The sequence below is a fragment of the Phyllostomus hastatus genome, unplaced genomic scaffold, assembly GCF_019186645.2.
Source record: "Phyllostomus hastatus isolate PE091 unplaced genomic scaffold, TTU_PhHast_1.1 phas_scaffold_216, whole genome shotgun sequence".
Taxonomy (NCBI): domain Eukaryota; kingdom Metazoa; phylum Chordata; class Mammalia; order Chiroptera; family Phyllostomidae; genus Phyllostomus; species Phyllostomus hastatus.
Genome location: NW_025334018.1, coordinates 2,673,587 through 2,695,728, shown reverse-complemented (window position 1 = coordinate 2,695,728; position 22,142 = coordinate 2,673,587). Strand labels below are relative to the sequence as shown.

Below are 22,142 nucleotides of genomic sequence, written 5' to 3'. Positions count from 1 at the left end.
GGATTTTCCCTTGACTCTGAGAATCAGGAAGACTTTCTCCGGGGGCTTGGTTCATAGCTTCTCCCACAGACCCGGCTTCCAGCCTCCGGGAGAGTCTGAGGGAGCCTTGACAGAAACCATTGTCAGGAGGGGTCTGGCTGGGACCACGCTTCAGGGAAATTGAGGGAGAATGAGAGCAGAAGAAAGAAAGAAGGCCAAACAGCCTTCGAAAAGAAATTCTTCTAAGGAAAAGCTCAGGCTTTTCACCCTGCAGGCTGGGGCTGTGACGAGAGGGATGGAAGTTATACTACAGGAAGGACTTCCTGGCTGTGCGGAATGTGCACTTAAGAAGGAGGTGGGTTATTTATTAGAGTCGGATTTGCCTTGGGATGGCTGTGCTCTTTAACTAGCAGCTGGCTGTCTGGGGCTGAGTGGGCAGGAAACTACCCCTTTTGTAGGTCATGGAGCCCTTGGTGCTAGGTGCACCATTAACCCTGCATTACGAGGCTCCCCTGGGCCCATCAGGGAGGGGTGAGCAGCCACCATGGGGGCGGGTGTTGGGTGCCTCAGAGGTATGTTCAGAAGTATAAGCTCACATGGAAAATTTTCTGGGCCTCCTACTAGCCCGATGCTGCCCTAGGAGTGACAGAGATTAGACCGCAGGGGAGAGTTTCTCATTGAAGCCACAGATAAGAGTCCAATGCAATTGTTTTATTTTTGAAAGACTATGGCTCAGCTGGAAGTGGGAAGTTTGAAGGTTAGACCACTGCAGGGACTTCCCAGTAGGTAGGAGTGGAGAGACCGCCCCTCGTGGGTAACTGAAAGAAGGAAAATGAAAGAGAGCGTTTGTCTCCTGTCTGGGAAATCTTGAGCAAGAGGAGAAACCACTACTAGGCTGGTTAGACTATATGTGACATAACAGAGGGACAGGAAAATGGCTGAAATGATTTAGAAACTTTCTTGCCTTTTGAACTTTCTGGATAGACAGAGGTGAGAGGAGGGGGAAAGAGAGAGGTGTGTCTCCTTTTATTCCCCTCCCAATTTATCAACTTCCGCCCAAGCCTGGGATCTGTCACAACTCGAGAGGTGGAAATTCTGGTTTCCCTTGCCCAGAACTCCCAGTGCTAGCTTTGGCACGATGGGTAGCTGGAGGGTCTCACTCCTGGCCCAGCCGGGCTGAGCCTCTGTCCCCTGCCTCTGGGGCCTGGAACCCCCACTCACCTTCTTGCTTTTGGATGGCACCTCCGTCCGAGAGTCCAGACACCGTGGCTGGCTCAAGGGTAGGTGAGATAAGACGGGTGGCTAGGGGTCAGCGGTCCTGGGGAGAAGTTTATCTGGAGACCTAAGGAGACAGACAGCAGCAGCACAGAGTCCAGAGAGAGGGTGGGAGCTGCAGAGGCCGGGAGACAGCTGCCACAGCCTGCCCCGGGCCACTTCCCAGGCAATGCTCTTAGCCAGGTTTGGTGGGCTGCAGTCTCATGGCCTCCCTACAAGAAGAGGGCCGAGCAGGCCTGAGCATCAAAGACCCAAGCCCAGCTGGGGTTGGGGCAAGGTCAGAGCAGCTGATTCAGACCTGTGCCTGCGTGGGTCTTCACAGGAGAGGGGTAAATGTGAGAGACAGGGCATCCGAATGATCCAAAAGAGCCAGGAGAGTCAGGTCTGAGGAATTTATATTTGAGCATAGGAATCTGTCTTCCGGAAAGTCTCCTGCCTGGGGCCAGGCAATGGTTTGGGCTCTTGGTGATGGGAAGAAGGCAGACAAAGAGTAGACAGCAAGTAGGACTTCCCTGAGAGTAAGGTGAGAAAAGGCAGAGCTGGGCTATTGTGAAAAGAGATCAGAAGGGCAGGATGGGGAACAACCGGACTCCTACCCAGAGGGGAGAGTGAGGCCACAGGCTGAGGCCTGTGAGGATGATGGAAGTGAGACTTCCCAGGGCCTTCTGGAGAGGAAACTGTCCCCTTCCCTAACACCCTCCCCTTATGTACTTCTGCTGCCTGGGGCTCTCTGATTGGTCCCTAGTGGGGGGATGTGGTAAGAACTGTTAACTCAGAGACTGCCCCTGTGCCTGTTTTCTAAGAGCCATCTGGTGACAGCCTCTGGCTGAGCATGGCCCTACCAGCCCTGGGCCTGGACCCATGGAGCCTTCTCGGCCTTTTCCTCTTCCAAGTGCTCCTCCTGCTGCTGCCAACAACGACAACAGGGGGCGGTGGGCAGGGGCCCGTGCCCAGGGTCCGATACTATGCAGGTAAGTGTTCGGTGGCCAGGAAGTATGGGGATGGCGACAGCGAGCTGGGGGCAGGGGGGTGTGGAGGAAGGAGAGAAGAATGAGGGGAGGGGGAGAAAAACAGACTTGGAGAAACAGAGAGATATGTTAGGGAGAGATAGATGGCCTCGGAGAGAGATAGACAGACAGACAGAAATAGAAGTTCAGACTGAGACAGAGAGAAGTGAGAGATGAAACCACTTGGGGTGAAGATTAAGGAAAGAGAGAAGAGAGGCCAGGGCATCACTCCTTCTGGTTCTCCAAAACTGGTGGGTTTCTTTTCCCTCCTTAAATGTCACCAACGTCACACTGGGCACCTAAAACCTGAAACTGCTTTCATGCCCCTAGGTGCCCTCAAAGCCAAGGCCCATGCTAGAAAATCATCTGTGGTCCTGGTGACTCAGGACGCTCCAGGTCTATGACCACACAGATCATGCTGGACAGTGCTGTGTCCAGTACAATGGACACCAGGGATATGGGAACTTAGGGTGACCCACTGGATTGCAGGCCCCAGGACCCTGTGGGCACAGCTTGGCTGCTTTCTTACTGAGGCTGTGGCACTGCTGGTCCTCTCACCTCCAGGAAGAAGGTTCAAGGATGGACACGGACCCTGTGGGAGTAGTAGGGGCAGGGGATCCTGGGTATTTAGCATCTTTCTGGGGCATTGTGGTAAAGGAAATGAATGTTGCCCATTGATGGAGAGGCCGGCTCTGTGTTGGGTGCTGGGATTACCAACGTAATCAAGACTCAGCTCCTGCGCTGCAGGTGCCTGTAGTCCTGAGGGGAAGCCAAAGAGCAATCAGACAGTCATGCTACAGGGTGGTTCTTCCCTAACAGAGGGGTTTGCACAGTTGTGGAGGAGGCCAGGTCTTCCAGAGCTTTGCCACACACTCTCCCAACTCCTCCTGCTGGTCTTGTCTAAGGCTCTGAGACTTCAGAGGTAATAATTAGCTGTCAGGCCTCTAACTGGTGCAAAGTACAGATGTGCCCATGAGAGAGGGTTTGAGGAGCTCCTTCCCCCTCGCTGATGGCCAGTGGGGCAGGAAAACACACATACCCCATCGCTGCACCAAGGTGATAGAGAGGACCTCGATGAGCCACCTAGGCTCATGTCTCCTGTCCAGGTGACATCCAGGCATGCCCATGGGGCCTCTGAAGAAAGATCTTTTCTTTCTGTTCAGCCTATGGCAGTGATTCTAGGGGTGGAAATTTCCTGCAGTAGAGGAGAGGAAGGAAGTGGGGTAGGTGAGTGGGACCCTGCCACCCACTCAGACATGCAGTTTAGTCTGTGTCTAGCCATCCTGCTGGTGGCTGCCAACACTGTCCTGTCTGTCTATATGCCTTCTGCACCCCTGCCAGTGAGGACCCCCGATCCTTCCCCTAACGCAGCCCCCAGGCCCGGAAGAGCATTCCTCATGCCTCACTTTAAATCCTGTCCCTTTGTCTGTCTCTCAGGTATGGGCCACCCTCCCCTGGCCCCAGGCTGTCATAGCCCAGTCTTTGGCTGCCTCTCCTCTCTTTTGTGGGCTCAGCACACAAAGGTCCTGTGGCTATCAGCAGGGCGGGAGTGAAGGGGCGGCTTGCTGAGGAAGGATGGGTCCAGCCGCCAAGACCTGGGGAGCATACTCTGCAAACCTTTCCCTTCCCCCACTTTTATGTCAGTAATCAGCTGCTCAGCAATCAGGAGGAGGCAGCTGCCCCCCAGCAGCTCCTCCTCACTCACACCTTCTCACCGCCACTCCACAGGGGATGGACGCAGGGCTCTCAGCCTCTTCCACCAGAAGCACCTCCAGGACTTTGACACTCTGCTCTTGAGTGGTGATGGAGGCACTCTCTATGTGGGGGCCCGAGAAGCCATTCTGGCCTTGAATATCCAGGATCCAGGTGTGCCAAAGCTAAAGAGCATGGTGAGGAGGCCTGGGATCAAGGGAGTGGGCTGGAAGTGAGGAGGGGCCAGCAGCATCCTGTGCCTGGACAGCCTATGGGGGAATAATTGCCCAAATTCTTTTATTTATACAGTTGACCTTTGAACAACATGGGCTTGAACTATGCAGGTCCCCTCATATGTAGATTTTTAAAAATTAATATACAGTTGGCCCTTTGTATTCCAGGCTTTCCCATCCTTGAATTCCACCAGCATTTTCAGTCCCCAGTTGGGGACCCTGGACGCAGAAGGAGGACAGTATGCGCTGTCCTGCCCTTCTTTATTGCATGTAGGGACTTGAGCGTCCATGGGAGTCCTGGGGCCAATACCCCATGGATACTGAGGGGCAACTATAGTGAAGTTTGGGGGAGTTAAAACTTATACGTGGATTTTTCGCTGTACAGAGGGGTTGGTGCCCCTAACTCCCATGTTGTTCAAGGGTCAACTGCATTCAGCAATAATCAGCAACTCTTTTTATGTATGTCTGGTTCATATAACAGACCAGAAATACTATAGTGGCCTCACTGTTCATTGGTGTCATGATCACTAGTTGAATAATATTAATTGCTAAAATGGCTATGATGGAAAATATTGACACATGAGAGAAACATTGATTCAAATTGTATCAATAATGTGATATCCACCCACTGATAGGAATCACTGAAGCTTCCGTGGTAAATTTTACTCACCCTGCTAATGGCAACAATGTGAGGGAGAAAGGGAGAAGGACGGAAAAAGGGGAGGGAGGGAGGGAGGGAGGGAGCTGGTGATTAGGTAGTGTCTCCACAGTCCATGTTGATCAGTGTGGTCTGTGGGCTCACACATGCATACTGGTTAAAAATGCACATTTTCTGAGGTGTGATGCAGGAACTGGTATGTTTAACCATTTTTGTAGGAAATGTGTGGTTTGACAACTGCTGCTTTGTACACCATGCATTGCCTTAGGTGCTTTACATATGCCACTTAATTGTGCCTCCAGAAGCCTATGGAATTGACCAAGATCAAATAATTGATAAATGTCTGAGCCTAGACTGAAACTCAGGTCTGATTCTACAGGTCATGTTCTGGCATGGAGCTGATCTTAATGAATAATAGTATCACCAAAGTAGTAGTTCTGGTCACCAACTGATGTTATTATAGCCCATCAGTAGGCCACTAACCACCAGGCATGCTGTGATATCACACCAGAGCCAAGGAGGGGGTGGCAAGTCAAAGCTAGAGGTGAACACCTCATACCCCTCATATCCCTCCTTTCATCTCTCTTCTTCAGATACCCTGGCCGGCCAGTGACAAAAAAAAGAGTGAATGTGCCTTTAAGAAGAGCAATGAGGTAAGCAGAGGTGGGGATATAAGGGCCCTTGAATAGAGAACCCTGGTGACCCCAGACCATCACCTCCAGTGGGGCAGGCAGCAGAGACTGCTTGCTTTAATGATTACTGCCTGCATCATGTTCTATGAAGACATATGCAGACCACCTCAGCATTGCCTAGCTCTTCTCCCCACTAGGAAATAAGGGAGCTTTGGAGTTTGGGGGGCCCAGGAGTTTAGGGCAACTGATCTAGAGGCCTGAATTCTCTATCTCTTTCAGACACAGTGTTTCAACTATATTCGAGTCCTGGTCTCTCTCAATGCCACCCACCTCTATGCCTGTGGCACCTTCGCCTTCAGCCCTGCCTGTACCTTCATTGTGAGTTACTTGGCACCCCGCTGTCGGTCCTAAGCCTCCCTCTTCATGTCGACTCCCAGCCCATCTTCTGCAGCTCTGGAAACCTCTGGTCTTTCAGATGCAGAACTCTTGGGAGTTTCCTGGTCCCAGACAAATTTCCCCCCTATGTTCCTTTCCCTTCCTCCCTCAATACCCCTTGTTTTCCAGACATGAGGCCCTGGCATTCTAGTGTCCCATCCTCTCTCCACAATAGGAACTCCAAAACTCCCGCCTTTTGCCAATCTTGGAGGACAAGGTTGTGGAGGGGAAAGGCCAAAGCCCCTTTGGCCCTTCCCATAGGCACACAGCTGTCTTGGTAGGTAAGTATCAGGTTCCCTGGTCCATCCCAACATCTGCTTTCCCAGGTCACTCTGTGACATATGGAATCTGACGGAGTTTTCTGGAAGGCAGGGGACTGAGGGAGGGACAGCCAGGGAGCTCAAAGCACAAGATCAGAGGAAGAATCAGGCACTCTACCCACCAGCTCCTGCTGAAGCTGCTACAAAGTAGGGGAAGAGAAATGGCTGTGGAGAGATTCATAGAGTCAGGAGGGGCAGGAAAAGATTCATTCAATTGTTCAACAAATGGGCACTACGTGAACACTTCCTGTGGTAGGCCAGACATTGTGCTGACAACTTGTAGGGGTTACAGAGAAGAAATCAGCCCTGAGCCCTCCCGGACACAAACCATGACAGACTTCCCAACCAGGCTTCTTGGAGGAGGTGGCCTTTGGCTTTTGAGTGGGACCTTGAAAGACAGGTAGATGGGAGGGGAAGGTGTTCCAGGAAGAGAAGGGTGGGAAGAGAAGGGTGGGACCCAAAGTGTGGAAGCAGAAGACACAGTGAGGCAGAGGAACAGTGAGTGATTCTACTTGGCAAGTGGTTCAGCTGGGTGTGTTGGGGAGTAGCCAGAAAAGGGCTGGGAAAGTGCCCAAACACAAAAGGCCAGGCGGGTTGGCCATTTCCTACGGGCAGAAGGACCTAAAAGTGGTGCTCAGTGAGGACTGCGAGCTGGGCTTTGAGGGTCCACAGGAAGGTGTAGAACAAATGAGACTGATGTGCATGCTGGCCCCAGACAGGCAGGTCTGAGGGGGCAAGGCACCTGCCAACTGATGAAGTCTATGCCTCCTTCCCCACCAGATGGGATGCTCTATTCTGGCACCATGAACAACTTCCTGGGCAGTGAGTCCATCCTGATCCGCACGCTAGGGTCCCAGCCTGTCCTCAAAACGGATAATTTCCTCCGCTGGCTGCAATGTAAGAACTCGAGCCCCACCCAGCACAGGTCTGGTCCTCTTCTCTTTCCCCGTGTCCCGCAGACCTGGCAATTCAACTCTCATGTACTACAGGCAAATTGCGTTCAAGGCAGTACTGTTAGTCGGTGGGGATAGAACAAGGAAGGAGACAAAGCTCCCGTCCTCATGAAGATTTCATCTTACCTAAATAAAGAAGTACCAGTCCCCTTCCCCTCACCCTCATACCACGGCTACCCTCTATCAGCTGTGGGACCCGAGGCATCCAGTCTCCTGGCCTCCAGAGCCAACTTAAGAGTTTTCATCAAGGGAAAAAAACCTAGGACATCCAGGTGCTCAGTCCTTAAGCCTATCTGCCTCCCCCCCCCAAACCCCGCCGCAGCGGACGCCTCCTTTGTGGCAGCCATCCCTTCTACTCAGGTCGTCTACTTCTTCTTTGAGGAGACAGCCAGCGAATTTGAGTTCTTCGACAAGCTCCGCACGTCCCGGGTGGCCAGAGTCTGCAAGGTCTGTCCCCTGGGTGGGAGGCGGGGCTGACTGTGGAGGAGCCAATGGGGAGATGGCAGAGGCGGGGCTCAGAGCCCAGAGCCCAATGGTAGAGGGAAAAGGCGGGTTAGGGGGAGGGGACACGTGGAGCACCGCGGGTCCCTGACTCTGCCTGGTTCCTAGAACGACACCGGCGGTGAAAAGCTTCTGCAGAAGAAGTGGACCACCTTTCTCAAGGCCCAGTTGCTATGCTCCCAGCGGGGTCAGCTGCCCTTCAACGTCATCCGCCACGCCGTCCTGCTGCCGGACTCCACCGATCCCCAAGTCTACGCAGTCTTCACCTCTCAGTGGTGAGCTCCTGAGCGAGAACTTGGGGGCTGAATGCGGGGTCTGAGACCAGCACGGATCGCTGCCCTGGGTCGCCACGGGTGGGCGGGGTGAAGGCTAGGAAAGGATGTGAGTGGAGCACAGATCCTCACCACCTCCTAGGAATTCGATTTATGCTCTTCATGTAGCTGGGAAAAATAAAGCTCAGAGAGGTTCTTAATAGTTTATAATCCTGCCTGGTTCCAAAAAGGATAGGAGGCAGCTTGAAAAACACAACCATTTAAAAAAATAAATAAACAAATAAAATAATACCAATAGGGAAATGGGAATAAAAGGGGAATAAGAGAAGCCAAGATCAACACATCACAAATGCTTGGCATTTGTATGGTCCCTGGATTCCAGTCACATATTTAGCTCTAAACTTCCTAATGGCCAGAGCAAGGAGGGAAACACCATCAGCATCTTAAGATAAAACATGTAGCCGTTACTTGGAGGCTAAGAAAGACTAACTGATTTGCTGTGGTCTGGCTCCACAGCATGTTAGAGACCTACTGAAAATGCGTCAGCCCAAAGGTCTGGTGTAAGCGAGGTCTGGTATCTACGACATCCAGAACTTAGAGCATGGTGTGCGCCACAGTTAAGTCAGTGAGAACAAGAAAGTCACACCTGTTTCCATAGACCAGGGCTGCAGGAACAAAAATACTCTTGTAGTCAGGCTCTGGTTCATTCTCTGAGGACCAGGAATCCGGGGACCTAAAGGAGGAGGACTTCTTCTGGAGTCTGTCAGGAAATGGTACACTGCCCTTCCCATAGCTATAACCCCAGGACCTGAGCCCCAGTTAATTCTCTTTAAGGACAATCACACTGAGGACGCTAAGGTGGGCTAGTGGGCCCTCCTAGCCCTAACCACCATAGCTAGAGGAAGGAGAGGCAGCTGGAGGCTGGCCCAGCCCTCCACATTCCTGCCCTCCTGGGGTTTTTCACCAAGGGTGGGCCAGGGCTAGAGGAGTAGCTTCCTGATATAGTAAAGGAGATCACAATGTCCCCCCTGACTGTTTCCAGGCAGGTTGGAGGGACCAGGAGCTCCGCTGTCTGTGCCTTCTCTCTCAAAGACATTAAGCGTGTCTTTGAGGGAAACTTCAAGGCGCTGAACAAAGAGACCTCACGGTGGACTACTCGCAGGGTCCCTGATGATATCAGTCCTCGGCCAGGCAGTGTGAGTACCACCCCCCACCCTGGGCAAAGCCCTTCCTTCCCCACAGAGACGCACACATAATGCATTTATCAAAGTACTTATCACGGCACAATCAATGCCCAGTAATATGAATGCTCCCCTCCACCGCCTCCAGTCCCATCTGGTCCACCTACCCAGGTTCCACAGGGGTCCCGCCCTGTCCTACACACACCGTAGCCCCTTCCATCCAGCTCAGTACAACACAACCCCCGGGTCTCACACTGAGGAAACCAGGGAGCGTTGGCTGTGCCGGGGACTGTGTTGGGCATCTTCACTTGCATTTCTCATTCCACTTTTGTTTTTTTTTAAGATTTTATTTATTTATTTTTAGAGAGGGAAGGGAGGGAGAAAGAGAGAGAGAGAGAAACATAAATGTGCGGTTGCTGGGGGCCGTGGCCTGCAACGCAGCCATGTGCCCTGACTGGGAATCGAACCTGCGATGCTTTAGTTCGCAGTCACTTTTGTTTTTTGATCAGAGTTGTATATGTACACCATTTAAAGAACCATACAGATTTACATTGTTGGTTACAAAAAGAACAGCCCTATTCCCTACCCTCCACTTTTCCCTTTCTAGAGAAAACCAATTTCAGTTCTTTTAGCAATCCTAAATAATATATTTTTATTGTTATATCTTTTTATTTATTTATTTTAAAAAACATTTTATTTATTTTTAGAGAGAGGGGAAGGGAGGGAGGAAAACATCAATGTGTGGTTGCCACTCACATACCCCCTAGTAGGGACCTGGCCCACAACCCAGGTATGTACCCTGACTGGGGATCGAACCAGCAACCTTTTGCTTCACAGTCAGGTCCTCAGTCCACTAAGGCCATGGTTATTGTTACATCTTGATATTTTGGTTTCAGGCAGTATCTATTGAATTTCCATTCTGGAAGGCAAGGATTTAATTTGTGTTCCCTCACCCAGTGGTACGTTACAGCTGGTTTACAGCAACTAGCAACTCTTTGCACATCCCTTCCCAAATTTATGTCCAGTAACATTACATCGGTAACTTGGAATCAACCATGTGAGAGTATAAACCATGGAATTCAGCAAACACTGCAAATCGGGGCTTCCTCCAACCCCTCACTCCAGAGCTGCCTTACCAACATTCCAGTGCACCCAGCCAGCACAGTTTTACAGTAATTTTGTTAGATCAATATTCATATTATAAGTCTTATTATTCACAAATCAGCCAAGTAGTAAAACCATGATTACTTTTCCTCTTGCATAAATTTTTATTTTCTTTTTTTTTAATTTTAAAAGATTTTATTTATTTATTTTTAGACAGGGAAGGGAGGGAGAAAGAGAGAAACATCAATGTGTGGTTGCTGGGGGCTGTGACCTGCAACCCAGGCATGTGCCCTGACTGGGAATCGAACCTGTGATGCTTTGGTTCGCAGCCCGAGCTCAATCCACTGAGCTATGCCAGCCAGGGCACATAAATTTTTATTTTCCCTGGGGTTACTAATTATGTTGGTGTTTCTTTGCTCACTTTGAATTCTAAGCTCTTATCTTTAACCCCAAATGTGTGTGTGTGGTTTTTTGTTTTTTGGGGTTTTTTTTTAGTGAAAGCTTATTAGTGAGATACAGAGTAGCTACTACAGACAGCAGCTAACCCCAAACTCTTACCAAATTACCTGAATCCCTTCTAAAGATAATTTCATCTTCCTGGAGTTCCTTCCAGCCTCCTGCAGCCTAGACGGCGCAGTCTAGTCAGGGGGTGCGTCTGCATCTGTGCTCCGCTGCCATTCTGGAATCTCCCTTTCTCATCATAATGGGCATTCCCTTTGCCTCTTTCTTGTGCTGATCTCATGTTTCTTGCACCTCATGACTTCTTCTTCTTCTTCTTTCTTCTTTTGTGAGGATAGTCTCTGTAGATTCCTAGATAGAGATACTTGGTGGTCAAGTCTTTTGAGAACTTGAATGTCTGAAAATGTCTTTATTCTATAATACTTTCACATTTGATAGGATGGCTGGGTACCTATACTTCTAGACTAGAAATAATCTTCCTTAAAAATTTTTGAAGACTTGCCCTGGCTGGTGTGGCTCAGTGGGTCGGGCATCACCCCACAAACTGAAAGGTCTCCAGTTTGATTCCCAGTCAGAGCACATACTTGGGCTGTGGACCAGGCCGCCCCTGGGGGGCACATGAGAGACAACCACATATTAATGTTTCTCTCCCTCTCTTTCTCCCTCCCTTCCCCTCTCTTTAGAAATAAATAAATAAATAAATACATAAATAAATAAAATCTTAAACAGACAAAGAAACAAAAAACTTTGAAGGCTTGCTCTATTATCTTCTAGCTTCCAGTGCTGCTGTTGAGAAGTCCCAAGCTATTCCAATCCCTAACTCTCCGGCTGTCACCTGATTTGCCCTCACAGGAGTCTAGGGCCTTTTTCTTTTTCTTTTTTTTTTTCTTTTTTTTTTGTCCCTAGCTGTTCTGAAATTTCACACTATTGCACCTTGGTGAATCTCTGTTCACTTATTGTGCTGGACATTAAATTTGCCCCTCCAGACTGGAAATTTAGTTCTTTCAGTTCTAAGAAGTTTTCTTGAACTAGTTCCTCCTATTTCATCCAACAAATATTTTTTGAGGCCGCTTACTGGTCTAGGCACCCAGGGTAGAGCAGTGAATGAAACAAGTCCCTTCCCTCATGAAGTGCCATTCTAATGTCAGAAGGTTTTTTTCTCTGCTTTGTATCTCCAAAATATAGGGCTTTAAAAACTACCTATAGTACCATTATCACAGCAAAAACTTAACTCCTTAATATAATATGCATTTAATTTCAAATTTCTAATAACCTTATAAAATATCATAAGAGATTTTTTAAACATAGTTTGTTTCTTGAGTCAAAACCTAAATAAGATCTATAAATTTGGATTGGTTGTTTAAGTCTCTTTTAATCTAGGTGTTCCTTTTCTACCTTCATTTTTTCTCTTGCAATTTATTTGTCATGTGGAGTTTTCCAGTCTGGATCTGACAACTTTGCATCCCCGTGGTGGGATGCAAGCCTTCTCTGTAAACTGGTGGTTGGGTCTAGAGACGTGATCAGATCGAAGTCGGAGCGGGGCGGGGAGACTGCTTCGTCATGGCAGTGTGCTCTTCCTTGAGGACATTCGTGATGTCCAGTTGTCCTCTTGAAGTCATAGCCTGCTCCTCTTTCTGTAGCATTACGTTCTTGTCTTGTGGGTATACTGTCTTCACTTATCTTTCTCATGATAGTAATGATACTTTGATGCAAAGGTTTCTTTTCTCCAAATCGTGTCTGTGTCCTCTTAAGTTTGTTTTTGTTCATTTTCCCTATTTGTTTGTTTGGTTCTCTTTTATGTTCATGGATTTGCTCACGTGTCTGGTAATCCTTGGCTATCTGCACATATTTAAGAGCAGGGGACCAGGAAGCTGTTTGGAAACTCTGTGCCCATGGGTGTGACTTGGCAACTTGAGCTCCACTGTAACTTTACTGTGGATGGTGTAGCTGGGCAGTTTTGTTGGGGACCTTCAATGTTAGTATCTTTAAGACTTTCCTCTGGGACCTTTAGTCAGTGTCCCCAGAGGAGACCCTTCTAGTCTTCTGCTTGGAGGGAGATGGTCTGGTTCCTGGTGTCAGGGCACCAAGAGGTATCAGGAAGGGGATTGGGTGTGGGGAAAAGTCTCAGCCTGTACTGTGCCTACCCGCCCTTAACCCCCCCAACTCCCACCCCACCCCTGCTTTCTTGTGGCGTCCCTCCCCAGCTGTGCCTGCTGTCTTCTGTCCAGGGAATAAACCTCCAGTCTTGAACCAGGGTGTGGAACAGATGACCACTGGGGTGGTTGGGGCTGGGAGGAGATCTACCTGCTTTTAAGCAAATTTTCTTTTTCTTTTTCTTTTTTTCTTTTTCAGAGAGGGGGAAGGGAGGGAGAAAGGGAGAGAAATATTGATGTGTAAAGAGAAACACAGATGGGTTGCCTCTCACACACTCCCAGCTGAGGACCTGGCCTGCAACCCAGGCATGTGCTCTGACCAGGAATCAAACCAGCAACCTTCTGGTTTACAGGCTGGCACTCAATCCACTGAGCCACACTGGCCAGAGATAAACAGATTTTCCAATAATTCTCTTTATTCAGCTCCCCTTTCACCCCACTTCCAGAGGTGACTGGGGCCACTAATTCATGAACTTTAGAAACTGTCTTGTAAATCAGATAGTTTTGGTTAACTCAGGGCCATCTTAAGAGGACTTTTTTTCCTGCTAAGATTTTTACTATTTGTTCACTTGTTTTCCAGCTTCCAAAATGTGGGGCTTTTGCCTCCTCTCCTGTTCTCCCCATCCCTGTAGGTTTGCCTTACAAAAAAAATCCCTTTGGGAGGAGGCAAGAATAGGTGCATATGCTTATTCTGGCACCAAAATGAGACATAGATGGTATTATCTTACTTTACAGGTGAAGAAATTGAAGCTCATAGAGGCAGGGTAACTTGTTTGAGGACACAGCTTGTAGGCGACAGTGTTGGGGTTGGCCCTAAGACAGTGTTCTTGGGCCTGAAGGGCAAGGATCCTGACTAAAGATCATAAGACGGGCACCCCAGGAGCTCCAGCACGCTGGTGTTGGCAGGGCCTCAGAGAACAGCCAGTTCAACCCCTCATGTTATGTATGAGAAAAGGAAGCCCAGAATGGAGAAGAAACTCTCCCAGAGTCACGCAGCAAGTTCATGCAAAACCTTGATAAGAAACACTCCCTGCTACACCACCCCTTTATGTGACATCTTTCACTTAATCACTGACTCAGCAAACATTTATTGGGCACCAATTCTGTGCCATGTCCTGGTTAGCGCTAAGCCTGGGGCTATAGACATGAGTAAAACAGGGCCCTTGACTGCAAAGGGCCCTCACCCTGCTTCCTGCTGGCTGCCAGGCATCCTTGATGAAGGTGAGGAGAAGGAGGAAAGTCATAATAGCTAACATTTATTGAGTCCTTTATTCATGCCAATCACTGATCTAGTTGTCATGTATTTTACTGTTCATCCTCACAGCAACCCTATCATGTATTGGTAATGTGCCCATTTTACTGTTAAGGAATCTCAGGCACACAGAGGCTGGAATTCAAAGCCAGGCAGCTCCAGAGTCTGAACTTTAACCACCATCTGGAGATGAGGACTGCCCTGAAGGAAGGAGGCAACAGAGATTAGCAGAGGGGGAAGAAGGGAGGGAAGAGGCAATGGGCGAGCTTATAGGAAGGGGAAAGCTGATCTGGTCTGCCTTTTTCCCCTTTAGTGCTCAGTGGGCCCCCCCTCCGATAAAGCCTTGACCTTCATGAAGGACCACTTCCTGATGGATGAACAGGTGGTGGGAACGCCCCTGCTGGTGAAGTCGGGTGTGGAGTACACACGACTTGCAGTGGAGGCAATCCAGAGCCTGAATGGGAAGAGCCATGTGGTTATGTACCTGGGTACCGGTGAGTGAAGGACTCCAGGACATCCCTCAGGGAACTAGAGAAGAGGAGGGAAATCTTTGAGTTCATTCACCAATGCATTTATTCAACAAATGTTTTTGAGCACCTACTATGTGCCTATGTGCCTGGCATCCTGCCAGGCTCTGAAAATACAGTGAGGGAACAAAGCAGCCCAGTTGCTACCTTTTCTGAGCTTTCAGTCTGATTGGGGAGACACGCAGAAGGACTTTGGTGGCCTCAGCAAGAGCTGTTTATCTTTTGGGAGCAGCCATGTTAGAGAGGTGAAGAGTGAATGGGGAGAGGGGAGCTGGACACAGCAAGTGCAGAGATCATTTCTTCAGGAGGCTTGGCTGAGGAGGGAGGAAAGGAAGGAGGGTGACCAGAGGAGGGTAGGGGGTCCAGCCAGTATTCTCTTTTTAAATATGGGAAAGAGTGTCAGGATCCAATAGTGAGGGAGTTGGTGACAGATGGGCAGGCAAGGGGGTAACTGGCAGGTGAAGTTGCAGAGGGAGCAAGAAGCCAGATTCCAGGACACAGATGGAGCGACTGCCTGTGAAGGGAGGAGGGCCAGCCCTTCTGCAGGGGTGGGAGCAGGAGTAGAAGAGGAGTAAGACTGGGGAGAGGTATAGCCTGGAGGGTGGCCAGGAAGCAGAAGGAGCTTTTATGTGATGGCTTTTGTGTTCTCTATGAAGTAGGAGAACACAGGTCGTGATGTGGGGATAGGGGTGGAAACGGTGGGAGGTTTGAGGAGAGAGGGGTGGATTCAAATAGCCATTGTGGAAAGAAGGAGAGAGTCGCAGGAGAATGTAGAAGATTGCCAAGGAGATATATTGAGGACCTGATGAGGTGGATGACTTTGAGTTTTAGTGGAAGAAACCTCCCAGGTTTGTTCATTCTTTTAGGACCTGTTACTAGGCACCATATCAGTCGTGCATTTACAGGGCATACAGTAGAGAACAAAAGAGACAGAAAACTTGTCCTTGTGGAGTGCAGGGAGATAGACATTACACATACCAAGTCAATAATGTCAGATGTTATGAGATTAGAAAATTATTTGAACATGAGGGGGGATCATGAATGCCAGTCAGGGTGGTTGAAAACAATTTTTTAATGTTTTATTTATTTTTAGAGAGAGGGTAAGGGAGGGAAGAAAGAGTGGAAGAGAAACATTGAGCACCTGTCTCTCACACACCCCCAACCAGGGGGATCCGGCCAGCAACCCAGGCACGTGCCCTGACTGGGAGTCAAACCAGTGACCTCTGCAGGCCAGCACTCAATCCACTGAGCCACACTGTCCAGGGTGAAATTTTTAAAGGGTAGTCAGAATACACCTCAATGAAATGTCTCTGAGTAGAAACACTTGATGGAGGTGAGGGAGGCTGGTGATGTGATTTTCCACAGGAGTACTCAGCTTTCGACTGCCCCATGTCCACGGAGAATGTGGACAGTTGGGTCCTTTCAGGGACAGAGTTTCATCAGGTGGTACAAAGGGAGGACAGAGGGGTGGCGATTTTAAGCTATTTATAAGAGCACTCCATCTCTCTGGCACAGAAGGAAATGGCCTGACAGATATGCATCCAGTGTGTGTGACACTTCAGAAAGAGCTTCCTGACAGCTGTGGAGTCAGGGAGGGAGAGAGGAGGGGTCTGTGGAAGAGGTGAGACAATTGCAGCTCGCTCTGTCTCCCTACAGCCACAGGGTTCCTGCACAAGGCTGTGGTGAGTGGGGGCAGCAGAGCTTATCTGGTAGAGGAGATCCAGCTGTTCCCTGACCCTGAACCTGTTCAAAATCTGGAGCTGGCCCTGACCCAGGTAAAAAGAGACCTTCTAATGGAGCAGACCTAGGGTGCTGGGTTCTTGCTAGGTATGGTGGGAGCACCCTGACACTCTCCATCTCTCTTCTAGGGTGCACTGTTTGCAGGCTTTTCAGGAGGTGTCTTGAGGATTCCTCGAGCCAACTGTAGTGTCTATGAGAGCTGTGTGGACTGTGTCCTTGCCCGGGACCCCCACTGTGCCTGGGACCCTGAGTCTGGAACCTGCCGCCTCCTGCCCACCTCCATCCCGTGAGTGCCAGTCCTGGATGGCACCAGGGCCCTTTCTACCTGGCTTGTGTTCCTGTATTCCTTTCTCTACGGGCTACTGAGACATTCCTTTCTTTTAAAAATTTATTTATTATTATTTTAAAATATATTTTATTGTTTATACTATTACAGTTGTCCCATTTCTCCCCTCTTTATTCCCCTCTGCCCTTCACACACCCTCCCACCTGCACTCCTCCCCCTTTAGTTCATGTCCATGGGTTGTACATATAAGTTCTTTGGCTTCTCCATTTCCTATACTATTCTTAACCTCCCCCTATTTTGTACATATCATTTATACTTCTAATTCCCTGTACCTTTCCCCCAATTCGCCCTCTCCCCTTCCCTGCTGATAACTCTCCATGTGATCTCCATTTCTGTGATTCTGTTCCTGTTCTAGTTGTTTGCTTAGTTTTATTTGTTTGTTTGTTTGTTTGTTTTCAGGTTTGGTTGTTGATGATTGTGAATTTGTTGTCATTATACTGTTCATATTTTTTATTTTTTTCTTAGATAAGTCCCTCTAACATCTCCATAATAAGGGCTTGGTGATGATGAACTCCTTTAACTTGACCTTATCTGGGAAGCATTTTACCTGCCCTCCCATTCTAAATGATAGCTTTGCTGGATAGAGTAATCTTGGATGTAGATCTTTGCCTTTCATGACTTTGAATACTCCTTTCCAGCCCCTTCCTGTCTGCAAGGCTTCTTTGGAGAAATCAGCTGATAGTCTTAAGGGAACTCCTTTTTAGGTAACTGTCTCCTTTTCTCTTGCTGCTTTTAAAAAATAACATATTTTATTGATTACGCTATTACAGTTGTCCCATTTCCCCCCCCCCTTTATTCCCCTCCACTCTGCACACTCCCTCCCACCCACATTCCTCCCCCTTTAGTTCATACCCATAGGTCATACATATAAGTTCTTTGGCTTCCACATTTCCTATACTATTCTTAAACTCCCCCTGTCTATTTTCTACCTACCGTTTATGCTACTTGTTCTCTGTACCTTTTCCCCTTCTCTCCTCCTCCCACTCCCCCATTGATAACCCTCCATGTGATCTCCATTTCTGTGGTTCTGTTCCTGTTCTAGTTGTTTGCTTTGTTTTGTTTTTGTTTTAGGTGTGGTTGTTAATAATTGTGAGTCTGTTGTCATTTTACAGTTCATATTTTTTATCTTCTTTTTCTTAGATAAATCCCTTTAACATTTCATGTAATAAGGGCTTGGTGATGATGAACTCCTTTAACTTGACCTTATCTGGGAAGCACTTTATCTGCCCTTCCATTCTAAATGATAGCTTTGCTGGATAGAGCAATTTTGGATGTGGATCTTTGCCTTTCATGACTTTAAATACTTCTTTTCCAGTCCCTTCCTGCCTGCAAGGTCTCTTTTGAGAAATTAGCTGACAATCTGATGGGAACTCCTTTGTTGGTAACTGTCTCCTTTTCTCTTGCTGCTTTTAAGATTCTCTGCTTAACTTTAATCTTGGCTAATGTAATTATGATGTGCCTTGGTGTGTGCTTCCTTGGGTCCAACTTCTTTGGTTCTCTCTGAGCTTCCTGGACTTCCTGGAAGGCTATTTCCTTTGTTTAATTGGGGAAGTTCTTCTTCATTATTTTTTCAAATAAGTCTTCAATTTCTTGCTCTTCCTCTTCTCCTTCTGACACCCCTATGATTCGTATGTTAGAACTTTTAAAGTTGTCCTGAAGGTTCCTAGGCCTCTCCTCATATTTTTTAATTCTTGTTTCTTCATTCTATTCTGGTTGAATGTTTATCTCTTTTTTCTGGTCCAAACCATTGATTTGAGTCCTGGTTTCCTTCCCGTCACTGTTGGTTCCCTGTACATTTTCCTTTATTTCATTTTTCATAGCCTTCACTTTTTCCTGTATTTGTGACCATAATCATTTCTGTGAGTATCCTGATTACCATTGTTTTGAACTCTGCATCTAACAAGTTGGCTGTCTCTTCATTGCTTAGTTGTATTTTTTTTTGAGCTTTGATCTGTTCTTTCATTTGGGTCATTTTTTTTTTTTTTGTCTCAGCGCACCTGTTATGTAGTAAGGGGCGGAGCCTCAAGGTGTTCACCAGGGCAGGGCAACCCAGTCGCTGGGTTGTGGTGCTATATGTGTCGGGGGGGGGGGGTCCGAGAGGGAACAATGGTGCTTGCTCTGCTCTCTGCTGGATTTCAATCACTTCCCCTGCTTCCCACAAGCAAATTGGGCCCTTTTGGTGCTGATTCTCACGTGGGTGGGCTTGTGTACATTTTAGGACCCTGTGGGTCTCTCCAAAGAACTTTCCTGTGAGGCTGGGAGTCTCTCCCACTGCTGCCTCAGCCCCCACAGGTGTTTTCTTTTTTTTTAAAAGATTTTTATTTTCATTTATTTTTAGAGAGAGAAGGGAGGGAGAAAGAGAGAGAGAAACATCAATGAGTGGTTACTGGGGGCCATGGCTTGCAAACCAGGCATGTGCCCTGACTGGGAATCGAACCTGAGACACTTTGGTTCACAGCCCGTGCTCAATCCACTGAGCTCCGCCAGCCAGGGCTACCACAGGTGTTTTCAATCAGTGGTTTGAGGCTTTCTTTCTCTGAGCTGGGGCCCTGGATTGTGCGATCTGTCTCGCTTCCCAGTTGTTCCTCCCAGCTTATCTGCCCACGAATGTGGGACCTCCTGGTTCTCCAGTCACCACTTTGCTGCAAGTCCTCTCTGCTTGGCTGTCGGTCTCCACCCCTCCAACAGTTCTGGATGAATGTTTCTTCTTTAACTCCTTGGTTGTCAGACTTCCATACAGTTGGATTTTCTGTCAGTTCTGGTTGTTGTTGTTTTTAATTTGTTGTTGTCCTTCTTTTGGTTGTGTGAGAAGGCACACAGTATATCTACCTACTCCTCCATCTTGACCAGAAGTCTGAAACATTCCTTTCAACATCCCCACTCCTTTGTGAGCTCCTCCAAGGATGGGGTTTCACTCAGAACTTTAGAAGCTGCCCCAGCATCCTGGTTCTCTCCTCCTCTCTGTTCTATCTTGTGACCCCGTCTCTATCCCTCCTGCACACTCTGCCCGCCTTCTTCCCCACTGCTTCCTCTCTGCTCTGTTTGAAGGGATGATTTTTTATTTTCTTGCCTTCTCAGGGAGTCCTGGAGGCAGGACCTGGAGAGAGGGAACCCACAGTGGGCGTGTGCCAATGGCCCCATTGGCAGGAGCCTCCAGCCTCAGAGTCGCCCTCAAATCAGTGAGTGTGGGATCAGGGGAAGTGCAAAAGCTCGGGGGACTTCTGGGCAAGGGTAGGCATTCTTGCCTCAATGTCTTTCCCCAGCACCTGCCTGGCTTGAAACCTAAACACCCCGAGTTGGGATGATTTGGGTCCTGGCTGTTGGGAGAGGGGTAGGAGTTCTAAGTTGGGATTTAGGATTGAGGGTAAAGTTGGTTTCAGCGTCAGAGTTGGAGTCAGATGGGCTGGAAGTTAGTTTTGGGTCCAGAATGGAGATAGAGGAGGGGTCAGAGTTGAGTTTGAGAGTTGAAGTGGAGATTGGAGATGTTCACTGGAGTCTAAATGTAGGGTAGAGACACTCTCCTGCCTTTCTTATTCCCCAAATCCTTTAACCTTTTCTCCTGTTTCTTCACCTACAGTTAAGGAGGTCCTGGCTGTCCCCAACTCTATCCTGGAGCTCCCTTGCCCCCACCTTTCAGCACTGGCCTCTTACCACTGGAGTCACAGGAAAGCGACAGTCCCAGAAGCCTCTTCCATGGTCTGCAATGGCTCCCTCTTGCTACTACTGCGGGATGGGGTGGGGGGTCTCTACCAGTGCTGGGCCACTGAGAACAGCTTCTCATACCCTGTGGTCTCGTACTGGGTGGACAATCAGGATCATCCCCTGGCCCTGGACCCTGAACTGGCAGGCATTCCCCGAGAGCGTGTGGAGGCCGCACTGACCAGGATTGGTGGCGGGGCTGCCATGGCTGCCCAGCGGTCCTACTGGCCCCACTTCCTCACTGTCACTGTGCTGTTTGCCTTAGTGCTTTCAGGAGCCCTCATCTTCCTCCTCGTGTCCCCACTGGGGGCACTCCGAGGCCGGGGCAAGGTACAGGGCTATGAGACCAAGCCCCCGGGAGAGAAGGCTCCATTGAGCCGGGAGCAGCACCTCCAATTTCCCAACGAATGCAGGACCTCTGCCAGTGATGTGGATGCTGACAACAACCACCTGGGCGCCGAGGTGGCTTAAACTCTGGACACACACTGGGGCTGTGGGGGAGGACATGGCACCTAGCCATGCTGATTGGGAAGCCTGGAGCACTGCAGACCTGACCAGTGTGGGAGTAGCACAAAAGATCACCTTCCTCCTGTGAGAGTAGCTTCATTGCCTCTGTGCCACCAATAGCATTCAGCAGGCCTGGGCACAGTTGCTGGCTGACCTATGGAATTCCCTTCTACAAAGCACATGGGTTCTCAAGGGGAGCTGCTCCAGACCTGGACCGAGGCTATGATAGGACCTAGAGAGGATGCTTCAGTTCTGGCCATTCCAGGACCTCCAGAAACATGCTGTTCCAGGATCCTATGGTAATGAACACCAAACATCTGAACAACCATAAGATAGTGTGCCGCACCTGGAGACTCCACTCTGATAGCAGCTACCACCTTGGACTCCAACACTCCTGTCTCCCAGGGATCTTTAGGGCTCTGCAGGGAGCTGCCCTTTCCTGCTTCCATTATCAACTGTGTGCCACTGACGCCCTGGGAGGTTTTCCTGAAGTCTGACCACCTTCCTTTTTGCTTCAGTTGGTGGAGGTTGTGATCCCTTCTGGCCCAACTGGAACGACAGGGGTAATCTGAGACTTTACCCTGGCTGACCCTTTGACCTCTGTCCTCTCCCGTTTCCTTTGCTTTGGGATTCAGAAAACTGCTTGTCACAGACAGTTTATTTTTTATTAAAAAGACAAAGCTTATGACTGGTGCTGCTTTTGTCAGAGCAGAGTTCTCCAGCAGAGGACTGCAAGATGTAAGGGGAGCAGACGTGGAGGACATCGGTGGGAGGAGGGCCAAGTTTGTGAGCTGATTGTACCCTAGAACTCTGCTGCCCTGCCAGCTCCACCCTGAACCAGCCCAACAGCCCTTTCCTCCACTTGGGCAGTTGCTAGAGAGTGTCTCAGACTTTGTCTTTCAGTCCAATGCTCTGCCTTGACCAGCTTCAGCCTGTGTCTGCTGGCCAGGCAGCACCTCGCCCATCTCTGGGTGATGATTTGGCAGGTGTCCCTGCTGCAGCCCTGCTCTTGCTGTCCCCAGCTCTCCCACATTCCTTGTGATTCCAGCTCTGCCCCCCTGCCCCACTGCAGCAGTTGGTTTCAACTCTTGGTGGACTGAATTCATAGAAAGACCATGCAACGGCCCCTATCCTGGCCACACCCTTCCAGTATTCGACAAACTGTGCTCTCTCCATTCCCACACACCACCTTCCCCCTCCCCCACCTTTCACAGAGG

General features: G+C 49.1%; 1 protein-coding gene across 1 annotated transcript; it reads left to right on the top strand.

Annotated features, from left to right (window-relative positions):
• Window positions 1–1,062: 1,062 nt before the first annotated feature.
• On the top strand, window positions 1,063–21,610 carry SEMA4A (semaphorin 4A). The gene is made up of 15 exons (XM_045817241.1): window positions 1,063–1,259; window positions 2,058–2,225; window positions 3,990–4,150; window positions 5,438–5,497; window positions 5,756–5,854; window positions 6,087–6,192; window positions 7,012–7,128; window positions 7,507–7,631; window positions 7,794–7,960; window positions 9,000–9,153; window positions 14,420–14,600; window positions 16,290–16,408; window positions 16,502–16,659; window positions 19,798–19,898; window positions 20,297–21,610. Exons 2-15 carry the CDS (start codon window positions 2,087–2,089, stop codon window positions 20,887–20,889), a joined length of 2,280 nt encoding a protein of 759 aa, XP_045673197.1. The 5' UTR covers window positions 1,063–1,259; window positions 2,058–2,086; the 3' UTR covers window positions 20,890–21,610.
• Window positions 21,611–22,142: the final 532 nt, after the last annotated feature.

Bases quoted from the DNA above. Each gene is read 5' to 3' on its own strand.
- SEMA4A (XM_045817241.1), top strand. From the start codon at position 2,087: ATGGCCCTACCAGCCCTGGGCCTGGACCCATGGAGCCTTCTCGGCCTT. The intron at 9,154-14,419 runs GTGAGTACCACC...TTTCCCCTTTAG, and splicing joins TCAGTCCTCGGCCAGGCAGT to TGCTCAGTGGGCCCCCCCTC. The intron at 14,601-16,289 runs GTGAGTGAAGGA...GTCTCCCTACAG, and splicing joins GGTTATGTACCTGGGTACCG to CCACAGGGTTCCTGCACAAG.